The sequence below is a fragment of the Geotrypetes seraphini genome, chromosome 12, assembly GCF_902459505.1.
Source record: "Geotrypetes seraphini chromosome 12, aGeoSer1.1, whole genome shotgun sequence".
Classification (NCBI taxonomy): domain Eukaryota; kingdom Metazoa; phylum Chordata; class Amphibia; order Gymnophiona; family Dermophiidae; genus Geotrypetes; species Geotrypetes seraphini.
Genome location: NC_047095.1, coordinates 61669560 through 61690328, shown reverse-complemented (window position 1 = coordinate 61690328; position 20769 = coordinate 61669560). Strand labels below are relative to the sequence as shown.

At 43.6% G+C, this 20769-nt stretch overlaps 1 protein-coding gene across 1 annotated transcript in view; it reads left to right on the top strand.

The window, feature by feature from the left end:
* ELAVL4 (ELAV like RNA binding protein 4) overlaps positions 1 to 20769 on the top strand; it is a 282994-nt gene that overhangs the window by 232476 nt on the left and 29749 nt on the right. The window contains exons 5-6 of the mRNA XM_033917154.1: positions 10324 to 10549; positions 18187 to 18225. Coding sequence (XP_033773045.1) covers positions 10324 to 10549; positions 18187 to 18225 — 265 coding nt within the window. The remainder of the gene's footprint in view (positions 1 to 10323; positions 10550 to 18186; positions 18226 to 20769) is intronic.

The following is a 20769-nucleotide window of genomic DNA, read 5'->3' as shown; positions in this document are numbered from 1 at the left end:
ATGGTAACCCTATAATAGTGTCTATGTATTTCTTGGGGGGTATTTCTGCTGGTCTTATTATTTGGGGGTGTATAATAGTATGTGGGGGTGTACAATAGTATTTCTTTGGGGGTGTTTCTGCTGGTCTTATTATTATCTGGGGTGTATAATAATATTTGGGGATGTATAATAGTGTCTGTGTATTTCTTTGGGGGTGTTTCTGCTGGTATTATTATCTGGGGTGTATAATAATATTTGGGGGTATATAATAATATTTGGGGGTGTATAATAGTGTCTATATATTTCTTTGGGGGTGTTTCTGCTGGTCTTATTATTATCTGGGGTGTATAATAATATTTGGGGGTGTATATAATATTTGAGGGTGTATAATAGTGTCTGTGTATTTCTTTGGGGGTATTTCTGCTGGTTTTATTATTTGACCTACATATATTTTTCTTTTAATTCTGAAGTTAAGAGTTGTATAAGCTTTTCAAAACAGCAAGCAGACACATGCATGCAAATTGCTTGACCTTGCAGAAATTATCTTAATAGTGCTTTGAACTACAAAATGAGCAGAGACTGTGTTTGTCTCTTGTTTCTATACAAGTTTAGTTGATGTGAAATATGGTTCAGTGTAAATACATTAAATTACTTCCAATTGGAACCCTGCAGTATTTTTTACAAGGCTTATTAAGTAATTTTCTATTGCACACATGTCTCATACTAGTAATGTGTTAGCTAACACAGAATATCTTAGTTTCATGATTTTTGCTTCATTTCTAAGAGGCCCTTTTACCAAGCAGCACTGAAAAGTGGCTTGTGGTAGCCCCAACGCAAGTCTCTCCCATGCGCTGACGCCACTTTTTGCACCGCTGATAAAAGGCAGATTTTTCTATTTTTCCAATAATGACCATGCGCTAATTATTCCATTAGCACATAAGCCCATTATCAGTGCCGGATTTTCCTATAGGCTAACTAGGCTTCAGCCTAGGGCCTCAAGATCAAGAGGGGCCTACATTCAAATTGTTAGCAAAATTAAAATTACACTATTCTAAAAACAGTGAACACTAAAACACTGAACCGAAAATAAGGAGAAATTCTATGCTTCTGGATCGGAACCGGCTCCGGCCGCAACGGGGCGCCGACTCGGCTTCTTCCTTTCTTTTTCTCGCCCTGGAAGGAGGATCAGGGAGGGAAAGACGTCAGTCCGGAAACAGCTGGGCAAAGCCCAGCCCCGCGGGGAGAGAGGCAAAACGTGGATCCGTCAGGACAAGGTGGCCCAGACTGGCATCGGGGGGGGGGGGGGAGGTTTCAGTGGAAGGGGGATGGGAGGCAGGAAGGATGGCATGGGGGGGTGTTCAATGGAAGTGGGATGGGAGGCAGGTGGGCATCGGAGGGGGGTGAGGTGAGGAAGGACGCACTGGGGGCACTATGGACATAGGAAGGGGCAATGTTGTGTGTTATGTTTGATTAGTTATTGTTACAAGTACTATATATGGTGCTGAAAATAAATGGCCAAATAAGTGTTCTCAACTTTTTTTTTATTAATTATCCATGTCAAATTTTTTATAAAGGTTAGTACCAATAACATGTTTCATTTAACATATTGATCTATATCACAGTAATGATGTATTTTATTATCTCTCATGTAATTTACAAACTTAAAAATGGGAGGTGAAAGGGCCTCATAAGTGGAATAGCCTAGGGCATCTTTTCATCTAAATCCGGCCCTGCCCACTATCACATATTTTGTAGGTTGTAAGGGCTTATACTCTAATCCAGGGGTGTCCAACCTTTTGGCTTCCCTGGGCCGCATTGTCCGAAAAAAAAAATTTCTGGGGCCATGCAAACGCTGCTGCAAGACAGAGGAGGGAGCCGGCAATACGGTAAACACCCGGGGGCGGCAGAGGAAAACACTGTGAGATGGATGACAGGAGCCTATGGGAGACTTTTACAGGTTGTGAGACCTATTCCTACATTTTACTGAAGTTGTTAGTCACGGGCTTGTATAAACTGGTTTCAGTTCAGATGCTGAGATGCTAATGTGTGGTATGTGAGTGTGTAGATTTCTTGCTGTGAACAGTTTCTCAAGGACACTAACCAGTGCTGGGAAGACAATGAACAGTGCTGAAAGGAAAATGCAAGTCAGCAAAAAACACGCCATCCGGGAACCTAAGAACCGATAACGTGATGCTGTACTCGTGTGAAGAATGAAAACTTCAAGAAGAAGAAAGTTCTAGAAGCTATGCCTGTCCAGGGCCCCCCAAGGAAGAATGGAGGCGTGGACTAGGAGAGGGAGTTAGATAGGCATTTGAATTATCCAATAGGGTGGTACATAATAGCCAGGGGAAGGTCTTACTTGAAAAAGATACTTTTTGTATAAAACCCCCATGCTCTAGCAGAGTCTCTTTAGAGTTTAGAGAAACTATGCCATGCTTACAGAAAGATGCCGGCACTGTTTTTTTCTTTCCATTGTATATGTCCAAACTAATTTATTTCTGATTTGACAAATGCTGCTATAATACTAATTACTAGAATAAAAAGTTATTTGTTTTGGAATATACAATGTAATATTTTTTGTTTTTATTTTTATATTTTGGGGGGGGGGAGTTTCCATCACATCGGACACTCCCAGTGAAGAAAAGTTAGCAGCCTTTTACTTCAACTGCATCGCCCTCGACCGGGGCCGCACAAAATACTTCACGGGGCCGCATGTGGCCCTCAGGCCGCAGGTTGGACACCCCTGCAGTCTATGCTAACCAATTAGTATACCCATGCCTACCCTCGGCCCCCAGACATGCCCCAGTGCTGAAAAGTACATTTTATTTTTTTAGTGTGTGGGTAGCGCATGCACATGCAATAACTACTTCGGGACGCCTGAGTGCGCCATAAAGAGCTAAATCAACGCATGCGCTAACTGCTAATGCGTCCATGGGATAACATGCACGCGTTAGCATTTAGCTAAGCTTTTAAGCGCACCTTTGTAAAAGATGGGGGTTAGTAAAATGACCCCTTAATCTACTTTTTCCAGGTTTTACAACTAGCCATTCCTCTTCATGAATCCTAGAAATCCCTGATACATTTAAAGCTTGAACGCCTCATGTTGTGTGTGATTAATGATTGTATGCTGTATTTTAAGTACAGTAAAACCTTGGATTGCAAGTAACTTGGTTTGCAAGTGTTTTGCAAGACAAGCAAAACATTTTATTAAATTTTAACTTGATATACAAGCAATGTCTTGCAATAGAAGTACATACAGTATACAGGTTTCACATCATCACAACTGAGCCGATGGTTCTTCTCTCTCTCTGACGCTGCAGGAGTGTAGTGACGGTTTTAAATGAGCAAAGTCTTACAATACAAGTACATACAGTATACAGTGTTCCCCCGGTCATTCGCGGTTCGCAGCCCCGGTCATTGGCGGTATTTTCCGACCGCAAACCGCTGACAAGGAGAGGGCAGTGGGAGAGGCAGGAGAGAGCAGCCGGAGCGCCGCGAGTGCAGGAAATCACTCGCGGTATGCTCCGACCGCCTCTTCCTGCACTAAGTCGGGCTTTATCCAATCAGAAGCAGCTTTGACATGCAGCTCCTGATTGGATGAGGCCCAACTTAGTGCAGGAAGAGGCGGTTGGAGCGTACCGCGAGTGATTTCCTGCACTCCAGCTGCTCTTCTGCTGCTCTCTTCCGCTGCCCTCTTTAGGCTCCCCCATGAAAAACCAAATTTGTGTTTTTTTGAGATTCGCGGGGGTTCCTGAAACAGAAACCCCACGAATCTCGGGGGAGTACTGTACACACATCACAACTGAGCCAATGGTTCATTTCTCTCTGACGCTGCGGGAGTGTAGTGACTGTTCGAAACGAGAAAAGTTTTGCAATACGAGTACATACAGTATACACACATCATAACTTAGCCGATGGTTCTTCTTTCTCTGGCGCTGCAGGAGTGTAGTGACTGTTCGAAACGAGCGAGATCTTGCAATACAAGTACATACAGTATACACACATCACAACTGAGCCGATGGTTCTCCTCTCTCTGACGCTGCAGGAGTGTAGTGACTGTTCGAAACGAGCGAGGTCTTGCAATATGAGTACATACAGTATACACGCGTCCCATCATCACAACTGAGCTGATGGTTCTTCTCGCTCTGACACTGCAAGAGCGTAGTGACTCTTCTAAATGAGCGAGGTCTTGCAATACGAGTACATATAGTATACACGCGTCACATCATCACAACTGAGCCGATGGTTCTTCTCTCTCTGACTCTGCGGGAGTGTAGTGACTCTTCTAAATGAGTGAGGTCTTGCAATGCAAGTATGTATAGTATTTTGTATTAAAGTTTTTGGGTTGTGGAATGAATCGTCTGAGTTTCCATGATTTCCTATGGGGAAATTTGCTGTGATATACGAGTGCTTTGGATTACAAGCGTGTTTCTGGAACGAATTATGCTCGCAAACCAAGGTTTGACTGTATTAGTTATCCAAAGCAGTATGTAATTTGGGGATTTTTTTATATGTCATGTCTTGTATTTTGTTTTATTGTGTTTGGATTACTGATTTGTACTCCGCTTAGAACCGTGGGATAATACGGTCTATAAATATTTCAAACAAATAAATAAATGAAAAGTGATCTCTAGGAAGGAGACTTTTAAAACAGGTTACAGCCACAACAAAATATTGACTTGCTTCATCTCACAAAACATGAACATATATGAAGTACAAGAAGGAAAAATAGGGATCCCTAAGGCAGGGCTTCTCAAACCAGTCCTCAGTGTACATTCAAGCAGCCAGCTTTTCAGGATATCCACAATGAATATGCATAAGCTTTCGCTGCTTCCTTGGTATGCAAGGTGTCCCATGCTGCTCCTTGTGACCTTGGGCAAGTCACTTAATCCCCCATTGCCCTCTTTTATAAAGGCGCGCTAAGCATTTTAGCGTAGATTTAGCACTCGCTAGATCAACACGTGTGCTAACCGTGAACACATCCATAGGATAACATGCACCTTTGTAAAAGAGGGGGTAAGTAGAGGGTGAGCCCACCGGGACAGATAGGGAAAAATGCTCAATTACCTGAATGCAAACCTAATTGCGGCCTCCTATCGACACCTAAGTTCAGGATCCTTGCCAGGTTTTTTTTTAATTGGTTAAAAACTGGCGTGGTAATTGATCGCACCAGTTTTCAACCAATCAAAAAAAAAAAAAAATAGATTTATTAATCGAATCAGAATTTATTAATCGAATCAGAAAATAATATTAAAAATTGAACTAAGGCAAGTACTGGGCAGACTTGCACGGTCTGTGTCTGTGTATGGCCGTTTGGGGGAGGATGGGCAGGGGAGGGCTTCAATGGCTGGGAGGGTGTAAATGGGTTGGAGTAGGTTTTAACGGAGATTTCGGCAGTTGGAACCCAAGCACAGTACCAGGTAGAGCTTTGGATTCCTGCCCAGAAATAGCTAAGAAAAAAAAATAAAAAAATTTAAATTGAATCAGGTTGGGCAGACTGGATGGACCATTCGGGTCTTTATCTGCCGTCATCTACTATGTTACTATGTTAATCAATTTAAGAGTTTAGCAGCAAATTCTTTGCCTCCCTGAGGCACTCTCCCATGCCTAACAATGCCTATCGGAAAAAGTAGGGCTACTTAAAGCCTAATTAGGTGTCCAACATAGGCTCCGCCAAATGAGTCGAGGGAAAAGCTGACCTAATGGAGCGGTGCCTACGTCTAGGATGCCTAAGTCTGCTTAGATCACGCTAGGCCTGGATCTTTAAACAGCACCTAGCAGTTGATTGACAACCATGCCGAACGGCACCTAAAATGTAGGCACCATTCATAGAATTCAGCCTTAAGTGCCATATTGCCTGCTGCAAGGGGGGGCATACACATGAGCAGAGCATGGTCGGGCCATGGGCATGTCTCTCAGTATGGCATGTAGCTTAAAGAATACTATAAATGACAAGTTGTATTAGGTCGTAGAGAATGACAGGGTGACAAAATTCTTTACCATTCCCGAAGATAACCACAGGAAACCATCTTGTGTCATTCTTTAGTGTCTCTCTCAACCTCAGTCCTTCTACACCAGCATTCTTCGATGCAAGGCTTGAGGGTCAGTGGCTGGGCCCATTCAGACTCTGATTCTTATGTGAGCCAAGTCTAGGACAATCAAGCCATTGTGACATCACTGATGAGGTTGACTCTTAGGCATTGGTGGAATGAGGCATTATAATATCACAATATCTGCCCTGGATACAAGAGGGGCAGAGTATCCTGGGTGCTGATCTGGAGTGGGTGGCGGCATCTCTCCACTCCTCCTCCTGGCCCCAAGCCCTCCTTCTGACATCACTTCCTGAAGAAGTGATATCAGAGGACAGGCTTGAGCCAGCATGAGCAGCAGAGAAGAGACCCTGCTCATCTCCAGCAAAGACTTGAGTAGGTACTCTAAGAGGCACACCCCCTCCTCCCATTGCTGGGTGGGAGGATGCCAGGTACCTTCATCCAGACACCTTGCTCCCTTGCTGTTTGAGACTGAAAAGCTGTTTCCCAAGGAAAAATGAGAAAAAAAAGGAAAGAAGTTTTATTTTATTCATCAGAAAGTACTTTGTTTATTCAATATTCTTGTCACATTGGCACAATATGTAAAATAGCATGCTTCTAAACATGTTACTTACTAAAAGATAATTCTAAGCATGTATTAGACTTTTTTTAGTGCTGTTAATGCCTGGTTCAAAATAAGGTATTAAAGAAATAGTTATTGATTTCTCTCGATTCAAAGTAATTAACCAGCTATTTAAGAACATAAGAAGTTGCCTCCGCTGAGGCAGATCAGAGGTCCATGTCGCCCAGCGGTCCGCTCCCGGGGCGGCCCATCAGGCCTATTGCCTGAGTAGTGGTCCCTGACTATTTCTATAACCTACCTCTACTCCTATCTGTACCCCTCAATCCCTTTGTCCTCTAGGAACCTATCCAAACCTTCTTTGAAGCTCTGTAACGTGCTTCTGCCTATCACAGCCTCCGGAAGTGCGTTCCATGTATCCACCACCCTCTGGGTGAAATAAAACTTCCTAGCGTTTGTTCTAAACCTGTCCTCTTTCAATTTCTCCGAGTGCCCCCTTGTACTTGTGCTTCCCCATAATCTGAAAAATCTGTCCCTGTCCACTTTTTCTATGCCCTTCAGGATCTTGAAGGTTTCTATCATGTCTCCTCTAAGTCTCCGCTTCTCCAGGGAGAACAGCCCCAACTTTTTTAGTCTGTCAGTATATGAGAGGTTTTCCATACCCTTTATCAGTTTAGTTGCTCTTCTCTGGACTTCCTCGAGTACTGCCATGTCTTTCTTGAGGTGCGGTGACCAATACTGGACACAGTACTCCAGATGTGGGCGCACCATTGCGCGATAAAGTGTCAGGATGACTTCCTTTGTCCTGGCCGTGATGCCCTTCTTAATGATTCCAAGCATTTTGTTTGCTTTCCTTGAGGCTGTGGCGCATTGTGCCGATGCCTTCAGTGTTGTATCAACCATTACTCCCAGGTCTCTTTCAAGGTTACTTACCCCCAGCAGTGATCCCCCCATTTTGTAGCTGAACATCGGGTTCTTTTTTCCTACATGCATGACCTTACACTTCCCTATGTTAAAACTCATTTGCCACTTATTGGCCCACTCTTCCAGTGTCGTCAGATCCTTTTGGAGATTTTCGCAGTCTTCCGTTGTTTCAACCCTGCTGTATAGTTTGGTGTCGTCTGCAAATTTAATGACCTCGCATTTTGTTCCTGCCTCCAGGTCATTTATAAATATATTGAAAAGGAGCGGTCCCAACACCGACCCCTGCGGCACCCCGCTCGTGACCCATTTCCAATCTGAATAGTGGCCCTTCACTCCAACCCTCTGTTTTCTGCCAGCCAGTTTTTGATCCATCGGTGGACCTCCCCTTGTACCCTATGGTTCCATAGTTTCTTAAGCAGTCTTTCGTGTGGTACCTTGTCGAAGGCCTTTTGGAAGTCAAGGTAAATGATATCTATGGATTCCCCTTTATCCACCTGTCTGTTCACCCCTTCAAAGATGTGTAATAAGTTAGTGAGGCATGACCTACCCTTGCAGAAGCTATGCTGACTTGATTTAAGCTGTCCATTGGCTTCGATGTGTTCACAGATGCTGTCCTTGATCAGCGCTTCCATCATCTTTCCCGGGACCGAGGTCAAGCTCACCGGCCTGTAGTTTCCCGGGTCGCCCCTCGAACCCTTCTTGAAGATTGGCGTGACATTTGATATTTTCCAGTCCTCTGGGATCTCTCCAGTTTTTAAGGATAGGTTGCATATTTGTTGAAGTGGCTCTGCTATTTCGTTCCTCAGTTCCTTGAGTACCCTTGGGTGAAAGCCGTCTGGGCCTGGTGATTTGTCGCTCTTTAGCCTGTCTATCTGCCTGAGGACATCCTCTTGACTTACCTCTAGTTGGGCCAGCTTATCTTCCTGATCACCATTTACGATCTCTTCTGGCTCCGGAATGTTGGTTGTGTCCTCCCTCGTGAAGACTGACGTGAAGAACTCATTTAACTTGTCAGCCATCTCTTTTTCCTCTTTTACCACCCCCTTTCTGTCTCCATCGTCCAAGGGTCCCACTTCCTCCCTTGCTGGTTGCTTCCCCTTAACGTATCTGAAGAACGATTTGAAGTTTGTTGCTTCCCCCGCTAATTTCTCTTCATATTCTCTTTTTGCTTTCCTAACCACTCGGTGGCACTCTTTCTGGTGTTTTTTATGCTCCTTTAGATTGTGCTTTGATTGATCCTTTTTCCATTTGCTGAACGATGCTTTCTTGTCACTTATCGCCTTCCTCACTGCATTTGTTATCCACACTGGGTTTTTCGTTCTGTTTTTTTTGCACCCTTTCCTGAACTTGGGGATGCACAGGTTCTGTGCTTTGTGTACCACGCCCTTGAGTAGGGTCCAGGCTTTTTCTACGGACTCCGTCTTCCTTGCGTTGTTGAGTTTCTTTCCCACCATTTTCCTCATGGCATCATAATTTCCTTTTCTGAAGTTGAGTGTTGTTGTTGCGGTCCTTTTCACCTTCGATGATACAATTTCTAACCTGCACTGGATCGTATTGTGATCGCTGTTCCCCAGTGGGCCTAGTACTGCCACCTCCTTTGCGGGTCCCCCTAGTCCGTTGAAGATTAGGTCAAGAGTGGCATCTCCCCGTGTTGGTTCCATGACCAGTTGTTCCAAGAAACAGTCCCTTGTGGCTTCCAGGAATTTGGCCTCCCTTGTGCAGTTTGAGTGCCCGATACTCCAGTCTATCCCAGGGTAGTTGAAATCCCCCATCACCATCACCCTTCTGCTTTTGCTTACCTGCCTCAGTTCAGCTTCCAGGTCTTGGTCGATCTCTTCCGATTGCCCAGGTGGTCGATAGTACAGACCTAATTTCATGTCTGTTCCAGATCCTCCCGGTAGCTTGACCCATAGTGATTCTAAGCCATCAGCCCCTACTGTTGTTTCAATCCTGGTTGAAGGTATGGATTCCTTTATGTATAGTGCTATTCCTCCACCCTTTTTGTGTGTCCTGTCCCTCCTGTACAGTTTGTACCCTGGTATGGCCACATCCCATTTGTTGTCATCAGTCCACCACGTTTCTGTGACTCCAATTATGTCTAAGTCCTTTTTGCTGGCTATGACTTCCAGCTCTCCCATTTTGGCCCTCAGGCTCCTAGCATTGGTATATAGACAAAGTAAGTCCCGGTTGGTTGCCTTCCCTGCTGGTTTTCCTCGTGGTCTGGTGCTCCTGCCGTCCCCCTCATGGGCTGCTGGACCTCGAGCCTCGCCTTGGTCATCCTCCTCCTGTGGTGCGCCTGTTTCGTCCTCAGCCTGATTCCCCATTTTTGGTTGTCCCTCTGGTTCCGGTTGCTCTCTGTTATTACTGCCCACTAGTTTCCTCTGCTCCCTGGGCCCCTGCATAGCGTTCTTAGGTCCTTTTTCCAATAATTTCCACTCAGTCCCGAGCCCCTGCATAGCGTCCTTAGGTCCTTTTTCCAATAATTCCCACTCAGTCCCGAGCCCTTGTTTACAGTGTCCTTGCTCAGTATCTTTAGTTGATACTTTTGTCCGATGTGTCGGGGCCAGATCGACTATCGGCTTTCCCCTTTTTCTCAGTTTAAAACCAAGTCTATGATGCTCTGGACGTTACGTGCCAGCAACATGGCACGTGGAACATTACAGTACATATAATATAACCAGATGTCAAGCGCATCCTATATATGAGAGCTGGTACATGTAGACTATAAGACATTGTCATTTATTGAATCGAGCGTTTCCATATTGATCTCTGGCAAAACTGTTGTAACACCGACTTTTGCTTTATTCTCAGGTGTGTCTCGGGGCGTAGGATTCATCCGTTTCGATAAGAGAATAGAGGCAGAAGAAGCCATAAAGGGATTAAATGGCCAGAAACCTAGTGGTGCTACTGAACCAATTACTGTGAAGTTTGCCAACAACCCCAGCCAGAAAACAAGCCAGGCACTGCTTTCGCAGCTGTACCAGTCTCCAAACAGACGTTACCCTGGGCCCCTTCATCATCAGGCTCAGAGATTCAGGTAATTATCAGTGAAGAAACTAACATTTGAACCGGTACAGTTGTCGTGCGTGGAGCAGATGTTGTCCTTAATGTGTGCTTCATTAACCAAAATGACATGCATCTGCCGTGCTTTCGGTGACCCATCCAATGCACGCAGGACATTGGTGCGCCGACAATTCAGCCCCGACATTTGCGTGCAAAACACACGCACGCTACCCTATTCCTTCCGTTTTCCGCTCTCAGGGGGTGTGTGTGTGGGGGGGAACCCCCCACTGTCGTTCAGGGGAGGTTTGGTGCTCTCATTCAGGAGGGTGGGGGGACGACCCCTCACTACACTTAGAACTTGATAACAACTCGCGCTCTTGCTCTGACGCGGGTGTGTGGGGGGAACCTTTTACATTTATGCACTCTCGCGTTCTTAGGGGGGGTTCTCAAATGCCGACGCGCTCTAAATTAAAAGATTGCCGCACCCCCTCCCACTACACTTACAATTGCGCCTCGACAATTCCGTTCCCTCCGTGCGCACACTTGTCGCTGCGTGCCTTCGATTGAGCGGAATGGTTGGCGCGCCGATGTCCTGCGCGCTAAGGTCGGTGTACCTGCTTTTCCCTACAATGTCGTAGACTTTGATATAGCTTTCCTATTGGTTGACTAGAATGCAGACGCAAACATGTATTAGAATGCATTTCATGCAATAGTAATTTACACACATACACCTTCTTTTACTAAACTGCGGTAAAGTTTCTACCGCGGCCTTTAGCGCTACACATTCCAGCGCTCATAGAATTCTTATCAGCGTTCGAGTATTTAGTGCCCCTGGCCGCGGTAGAAACCTCTACCGAAGTGTAATAAAAGAGGACCTTAATATAAAGTGCTTTGGGAAACTCTTTTTACCTTGATTATTTTTCCACATTCTGCTGTCCACGAAATACAATTCAGAATGCATTAAATGAAGAATTTGCTTCACTTAGCTGCACATGGGTACGATATTCAGCGCTATTCAGCTGTCTGAGAGCCGTTCTCGGACGGCTAAATAGCACGTAGCTGGCTGCCTGTTGATATTCAGAAGGGGATTTCCGGCTGTCTCCCACTAAATATCCCATTTGGCGGATAGCGGGGTGTCCGGCTGTGTTGCACGATATAGCCAGTCACCCCAAATATTCAGCGGCCAGATAGACCTGCCTAAAATGCAGATCTCCAAGTTTCCAAGTTTATATAGGGTTATTATCCCGCTCTTAGGGTCAAAGCCTTCTGGGCGGCTTACACCCTAAAAGACCAATCGATAAAGGTTTACGTAAATCATATAAAAATTAAAACAATTTAGTTAGTTATTTTAAAATTTATATATCGCATACAACTATGCAGTTTCCATATCACATACATAAAATCTGGTTTCCCTACGATTATCACATATAACATAGACATGTCTAAACAACATCATTAATCGTCCCTGTTATAAACGATTCAGAAATACACAAACCAATGATCAATACAAACAGACCATAAAAATACATTTTTTTAATCGTCTTTCCAGGATTCTCTCCATACCAATCTTTCACATGCGCATCAGAAAAAAGAAATGCCTATCTTTAGCCGCTATGGCTTAGCCATCCAGACGATGAATAGCGGCTTATCTGGCTGTGTCTCAGCTGGCCCCAAAAAAGCCTGTAAATTTGGGGCTCCTTATACAAAGGTGCATTAGGGCTTTAACACGTGGAATAACGCGCGCTGAATTGCCACGCACGCTAGACCTTAATGCCAGCATTGAGCTGGCATTAGTTCTAGAAACGTAGCGTGGGTTTAGTGCACGCTAAAATCCTGCGGGCGCTAAAAACGCTAGTGCACCTTAGTAAAAGGAACCCTTAATGCCTGTCGCTGAGAGTTAATAATAATAATAACTTTATTTTTATATACTGCCATATCACAAACAGTTCTAAGCGGTTTACAAGGGAAGAGACTGTATGCAGACAGCGACATTGCATTTCAGTTCATACTTTTGTGTCAGCCATTTTGGAAATGTACTTTTAAATGCTTCTATTTTAGTTAAGCGGACATAATCTTTTTTTTTTTAATAAAATCTTTATTCGTTTGAAAACTTACAATAAGTATGACAGTGAGTTAAAACATTTTAACATTAAATAGAACACTTAATCAGCAATAATCCAAATCATATAACTTATCTCCCTCCCCACCCTTCCATAGCAAATATAAAACATATGTATCATATGATAAAATTTCCCCCTATCATTCTTATATTGTTCAATAATAAACTAAAAATTACCTCCCCCTCCCTCAGTATTGAACTCGTAAATTTAAAGGAAAAATGATATCTATTCAGTACGATATTTTGTTAACGGCTCCCATACATCTTGAAACTTCCTTAAATACCCCTTCTGTGTAGATATTGCTCTTTCCATTTTATATATTTGGCATAACGAGTTCCACCAAAAATTATAGTTCAATCTACTCCAGTTTTTCCAATTACATGTAATTTGTTGTATGGCCACCCCTGTCATTATAAGTAAAAGCTTGTTATTATTTGAAGACATCTGACTCTTTGCCCTTATTGACATGCCAAATAATATAGTATCATAGGTCAATGCCACCGGATTTTCTAATAAACAATTAATTTGGTCCCAAATTGATTTCCAAAAAGCCATAATAAATGGACAATAGAACAATAAATGATCTAAAGAAAAAAAGCACAAAGGTGCCTTCAAATCTGGGCAACCAAGCTTAATTTAATGGACCCGACATGGGCCATGTTTCGGCAAATCTGCCTATATCAGGGGTCAATCGCTATGGCAAACAAATGCTGGAGAACATTGCAATGTCCGAATCAACCATGACACAGTATGGCTATTCTTATAGTCTTAAAGCAAGGGGGGAAGGGTTGTGCTTATTGGTATTACTTTTGCTCATTTCCCCAGTTTTTTTATTAATATTATTATTATTATTATTAAAACAAACTGTAGCTAGGGATTTCCACTTCTGAAGATTTCAGTCTGTATCTGTTGCGGGTATTTTCTAAAACAGGGGTGGGCAACTCCGGGCCTCGAGGGCCGGAATCCAGTCGGGTTTTCAGGATTTCCCCCAATGAATATGCGTTGAAAGCAGTTCATGCCAACAGATCTCATGCATATTCATTGGGGAAATCCTGAAAACCCGACTGGATTCCGGCCTTCGAGGACCGGAGTTGCCCACCCCTGTTCTAAAACCAACAGGATATTAGTCATCATAAAGCTCAACACAAAGCATAGGAGTTATCTTTTGCTGGTACTAGCTTTATAACAGTGGTCTCCAACTCCAACCCTTTGCAGGGCCACATTTTGGACTTGTAGGTACTTGGAGGGCCTCAGAAAAAAATAGTTAATGTCTTGTTAAAGAAATGATAATTTTGCATGAGGTAAAACTCTTTCTAGTTTATAAATCTTTCCTTTTGGCTAAGTCTTAATAATAATATTGTCATTTATAGCTAAAGAGACATATGATCAAGAAACTGTTTTATTTTACTTTTGTGATTATGATAAACATACTGAGGGCCTCAAAATAGGACCTGGCAGGCCGCGAGTTTGAGACCACTGAGTTAAGGGGAACAGTTAATCTTCTGGCTGGGTTGGAGGGCAGAGGGGAGAACAGGACAATCAAGCCATTGTGATATCACTGATGAGGTTGGCTCTTATTGGTGGAATGAGGCATTATGACATCACAATCTCAGCTCTGCTTCCCAAAGACAAACAAGATGTCATGGTTACAGTTTAGCCAGTGGTCTCAAACTCCAACCCTTTGCAGGGCCACATTTTGGATTTGGAGGTACTTGGAGGGCCTCAGAAAAAAATAGTGAATGTCTTATTAAAGAAATGACAATTTTGCATGAGGTAAAACTCTTTCCTTTTGGCTAAGTCTTAATAATAATATTGTCATTTATAGCTAAAGAGACCTCGTATGATCAAGAAACGGTTTTATTTTACTTTTGTGATTATGATAAACATACTGAGGGTCTCAAAATAAGACCTGGCGGGCCGCGAGTTTGAGACCACTGCTTTATAAGGAGCCCACATATGCAGTGGCGTACTAAGGGGTGGGGGGGGGTGGGAGGGGGCGGTCCGCCCTGGACGCCATCTTGGTAAGGGCGCTGGCACCCTCCTCCTCTCCGCACCACCGCTCCTCCCCCACCCCCGCCGCGTGCGTGCCTTCACTTCTCCCCCACCATACCTTTGCCCCCAGACAACCCCCTGCTCCAACCCGCTGCTCACGCCAGTGTCGGCTCACCCTCTGATATCATGTCCAGGTCCCACGCCTATGAAGTGATGTCAGAGGGAGAGCCAACGTGGGCAGCGAGTTGGTGATGCTGCTCACACCGGGGAAGTTAAAAGAGGCTCAGGGTAGGGAAAGGGGGCGGGGGGAATCAGAGAAGAGGGTGGGAAAAGGTCGTCACCAACCCGGGCGCCTCTCACCCTCGTTTCACAAGTAGTGCATAGCTCTGGAAAATTCAAACGACTTTGTTTATATAAGTTTTTTTCTTACACATCCAGGGTGGGAGGAAGGAATGAAAAATTAATATTACTTCTTTATAACAAGGTAATCACTAAATGTGTTTTATTATATTAATGATTGAGAGGAGGGTGGATGGGTGAAATTGATGATAGTCTATATAATATTTGTATAAAAATAGTGCAATCTCTGTAGTATTTTATGTTCAATTAAATGTATTGCACTGTTTTTAGTTTGAAAAACAATAAAATTTTATTAAAAAAAAAAAGACTTTGTTTATATATGTTCAACACGGGCCCTGCTGAATGATGTCACTCACCTGTAAGTACTGATAGCCTGCTCTTCTCAGGGAACATTTGTTACAGGTAAGCAATTTCACTCTATTGAGGGTTCTTCACAAAGTTTCGCAGGAAATGGTTGGGGGCGGGAGAAGTGGTAAGAGGGCGTGTCCTAGAATGTCGTGGGACTAGCCAGTCAGGCAAGCCGGCTCACCTCGCAGGACGTGATGTCATTTGCTTTTGAGATATTTAATAAATGGTGTTTAAAAAAAATAAGAGTGCGGAAACTTTTTGCAGATCCCTCGCAGTTTCAAGTGTTTGTCATGTTTAAAAGGGTGGAAGTGTACTCTTACTAATTGTAAAGTAATCATTAAATTCTTGTTAGTTGAATTCTGAACTGTGACACTCCATTAATGAGTTTCATTTGCAATGAAAAGTGAGCGCCTGAAGCATACAAGTGTTGCTATTACTGAAATGGACTTTATGAAGTTTGAGGAATATTTTTAAATAATGAACTTTTTTTCTCTTTTTATTGGTTCACAGTCATAAGCGTGCCGGACAAACAGGCGCCGACAAATTGGAGCGGACAACTGAGTGCAAGACAGCAGCGCGCTGCACAAAAACCTTATTTTAAAGGGCTCCGACAGGGGTGTGTGGGGGGAACCCCCCAGTTTACTAAATACTATTTGTGCTGCCGTTGGGGGTGGTTTGGGGGGTTTGTAACCCCCCCTATTATAGAGGAAACTTCAACTTTTTCCCTATTTTTTAGGGGAAAAGTTAAATTATCTGTATAATGTGGGGGGTTACACCCCCCCACACCCCCCCAACACGTTAGTGCAAACAGTATTCAGTAAAGTGGGGGGGTTCCCCCCCAACACCCTCACGTCGGAACCCTTTACAATAAGTTTTTGTGCGGTGCACTGCTGTCTTGCGCTCAGTTGTCGGCGCCCGTTTGTCCGGCGCGCTTATGACCCGTCACCCTTTTTATCACAGGATCATGCCATGTTGAGATGCTGGAAGGCTTCGGCTTTGGTTTAACTCTCAGGGCATGAGCATGTTAGAAAGAGCAAAGTGACATTTGTTAAAACACTTTATATGCCACTTAGGGCCTCTTCTATTAAACTGCGCTAGCAGTTTTTAGCGCGGTGAGCCGCGCTGAATGGCCCGCGCTGCTCCCGACACTCATAGAGTTCCTATGAGCGTCGGGAGCTGTGCGGGCCATTCAGCGCGGCTCTCTGCGAAAGGAATGTTATAACAAATAGTAAATGTTATTATTTATTTAAAAATTTATATACCACATAATAACTATGCGGTTTACAAAATTACATGCATACATATTTAAGAAATGCTAAACATGTTTCAACAAGACAAACTCAAGAAGACATTAACTAACGGTATCATTATTAAAATCTTCTTTTAAATTCATCCTACAAGATGGAAACACAAGATTCCACAAAATCATTTACAGGACAGAAAGGCATTACGAGAGAAAAGGGTTTACAGTCAGCGGGCGGGACAAAGCCGCGCCGACATTTGAGAGCAGACAATTGAGCGCAAGACTCAAGCGAGCTGCCGTAAAAGTATATTTTAAAGAGCTCCGAGGGTGTGTGTGAGAGGGGAACCCCCCCAGTTTATTTAATAGTGTTCACGCTGCCGTTGGGGGAGGGGTTTGGGGGGTTGTAACCCCCCATTATAGAGGAAACTTAACTTTTTCCCTATTTGGGGGGGGAAGTTACATTTTCTGTATAATATGAGGGGTAACACCCCCCCAACGGCAGCGCGAACACTATTAACCCCCACCCCCGTCGGAGCCTTTTAAAATAAACTTTTACAGCGGCACGCTGGAGCCTTGCGCGCAATTGTCTGCTCTCAAATGTTGGTGTGGATTTGTCCCGTCATCGAGAAAAGCATTAGCACAGGAAGGCATTGGCAAAAAATTGCGTTTTCAACATTTTTTTAAAGTTCAACAGCAAGTAAACACCAAATACCTGCCTTACACCCCCCCTCCCTTTACAAAACTGTAGTGCGGTTTCTAGCGCCGACCGCGGTGGTAACAGCTCCGATGCGGCCAGCCCTAAAAACTGTGCTGTGGTTTTGTAATGGGGGTGGGGTTAGAAACATAAACCTCTCAAGGTGTTTAACCTCTATAGGAAGCCAAGTTCACTTTTTAATCATAATGGGGTCCTTTTACGAAGGCGTATTAGGCATTTTAGCGCAGGCCAAATGCTAATGCGTTCATTAAAGTCTATGGACGCGTTAGTGTTTAGCGCGCGCTAAAACGGCTAGCACGTCTTAGGGCTCCTTTTACAAAGGTGCGTTAGGGCCTTAATGCACGGAATAGCGCGCGTGCTTGCCGCTACCGCCTCCTCTTGAGCAGGCAGTAGTTTTTCGGGTAGCACACGCCAATCTGGTGCGTGCGCTAAAAACGCTAGCGCACCTTTGTAAAAGGACCCCACTACAACCAAACTCTTTATAGTATTGAAATATTACTGATGGAAATGGATGTGTCAATTTATTCATATGTAAAGCTATTAACGAATAGTTTACTTTTGTGATTATTCATTAGATATTTTCATGAATGACCATAGTAAGCCCAAAGGTTTGCCTTGATTTGATAAAAATAAGATTCAAGAACCTACCAGGTCAAAGCTTTTAATTCAGCATTTTTTTAACTAAACACTGTTATGAAAAAGTAGCAATTTGGATGCTTTATGCTTACTGGTTGTATGCAGCTCCATTAATAGGGAGCTGCTTATGACGTCCTTCGACATATAAAGTTGTTAGAATTTTTTTACTCTTAACACTGAACTTTCATAATAATGGTTCCATTGAGCAATTTTGCCATCTGCGAAACATTAACCCAGAGACCCTCCTTCTCTTTCAGGCTGGACAATTTGCTTAATATGGCCTATGGCGTAAAGAGGTAATTAGAATGCCAGATGTCCATGTTGGCATAGCTTGGTGTTATAATTTATTTATTTTTAATTCACTAACTTTATTTTTGCTTTAATTCCTTCTTTTTTTTTTTCCACCAGCATGTCAACATCTTTATAAGTTTGGAACTCACTTTGATTTTTTTTTTTGAAGGCATGTCTTATCACCTTTTATTTACAGGTGGGCTTCTAAGGGCTTCTTTTATCAAGGCGCGCTACGGGGGTTAGCGCGTCAGACATGTCATCACGCGCTAACCCCTGCGGCAGCCTAAAATCCTAACGCCTCGTCAACGGAGGCGTAGCAGACGGTTTAACGCGCGGTATTCCACGCGTTAAACCGCCACCGTGCCTTTGCGAAAGGACCCCCAAGATGGCTTAGGTGCAACTAGCTCCTAATCTTACCTAAATAGACCCGTTTACCATTATTATTGGGAACAAAAGCAAATCCTATTAATTGAAAACCATATATTGAACATTTTATGAACCATTTGGTAGCAATTATTAATGCAAAAATGTTGCTATCAGGCAAACAAAATTATAAACCAAGGTTCTGCTAATTGAAAAGTTGATTGTCTGGCAATTCCCATTAGAAAATTTAATTTGGAGTAACTGCCTGAAGCTAAAAACAGAAGTAAAATGGTGTCTTTTCTCAGTTTTAATTTATGTTATGCTTTCTTCTGTGCACCCTAATCCATCAGGGGATCTTTTCTTACAGGTTTAACAATGGTTTGAAATATTTCTTGCCAATTTTATTTGCTTTAAAGAGGTTTTAATTTAGAATGTTTCAAGTGTCGGAAATTGTCATGGCTCATAATGGATGCCTTCCAAATATACAGTAGTCTGAAAATTGCAGCATGAAATTGATATGTATAAGAGTTTTTTCATCCTCCTTTAAAGACTTTTTAACTAGATGAATACTACAGGCGAGGGATTTGTTTCTATTGTACACTAGAAACTACAAAAGCCTTTTGTTTAGCCTCTGAGCCTGCCGTGCGTGGTAGATAAATATTTAAAACAGCCCTCAGAACACCTATGGCATAAATTCTGTTGCGTGAAATAACATTAAAATGGCAGCATCAGACTGATTACATACACACACGCTAAACAGTATTATGAAAATATGTCAATTGTAGCTTTAATAATTTGTCCTAAAGGTACTTAGCAGGAGAAGCATTTTCTGCACAAAGGTCCTGTTTCTGTGTAATGCAACCAATGCTGGGCCTGCAAATCTGTGCACAATGACGATTTAAGTCTGCAGTAGAGGTCTGCATGGGAACGGGGATTGCGGGAATCCCGCGGTTCCCGCAGGGGTCCCGCGGGAATCCCTCCTAACCCACGGGACTCCCGCGGGAATCCCTCCTAACCCACGGGACTCCCCTCTAGCCAACGGGACTCCCACGGAGATGGAAGGCTTTGGAAGCAGGGTTCGTCCATAATGGATACGTCAGCCTTAGTAAAAGAGGGGGTATATAAGTTAATTACCTAAACAAAAAAAGGGCTCCACCAAAGAGATTCCACAAGGAAAACAGCAAAAGAAACTGTGGAATTGATGATCCTGTCAGAAGTAATTGCTGCTTTTTATGGGGACAGGCGGGGATGGAGGTAATTCCTTGCGGGGATGGGTGGGGACGGAGAGGATCCTGGTGGGGATGGAGATGATCCTGGTGGGGACAGAGAGGATTCTGACGGGGACAGGTGGGGACGGAGAGGATCCTGATGGGGTCGGGTGGGGACGGAGAGGATCCTGACGGGGTCGGGTGGGGACGGAGAGGATCCTGACGGGGACGGGTGGGGACGGAGAGTATCCTGGTGGGAATGGATGGGGACAGAAAGGATCCTGACGGGGATGGGTGGGGACGGAGAGGATCCTGACAGGGATGGGTGGGGACGGAAAGGATCCTGGCACTGATGGGTGGGGACGGAGAGGAACCTGGCGGGGACAGGCGGGGATGGGTGGGATTTCTGTCCCAGTGCAACTCTCTAGTCTGCAGCTTAATTGTTTAACAAGCTAATCAACGCTGAGAATTTTTTTTTTTTTTTTTTTTTTTTAGGTTCAATCTAGCCATTTATTTCTGCATGAATTTAAACAACAACAAAAAAAGATAAAATATAGCTCATCCAGTCATACAAGAAACATCTCTACAGCACCTCTAATAATATTTTGTTGTTTTTTTTTGTTTTTTTAATTTTATTTATTGAATTTTTCAATTTTTCAATAACGCTGATAATTGGAAATTAACCAGTAATAATTGGCCCTACTTGGAAGTAATTAGAATTTGCGCACATAACGCTCTATGCATATTCTATAAAGTAGTGAGTATAAATTCTAGTGCGTGAATCTCAAAAGGGGGCATGGCCAGAGGAGGCGCAAGGGTCGGACATGGGCATTCCTAAAAGTTAGGCTCAATTTGTGCTCAGCTTAAGCACAGGTATTTAGGCCTGGCTTTCATTGGCCTAAATGTTAATCACGCATATGGCCCTTAAGCATGAGTCTATAAACTGTGCATAATTTTGGAGGAGCTTTATAGAACCAT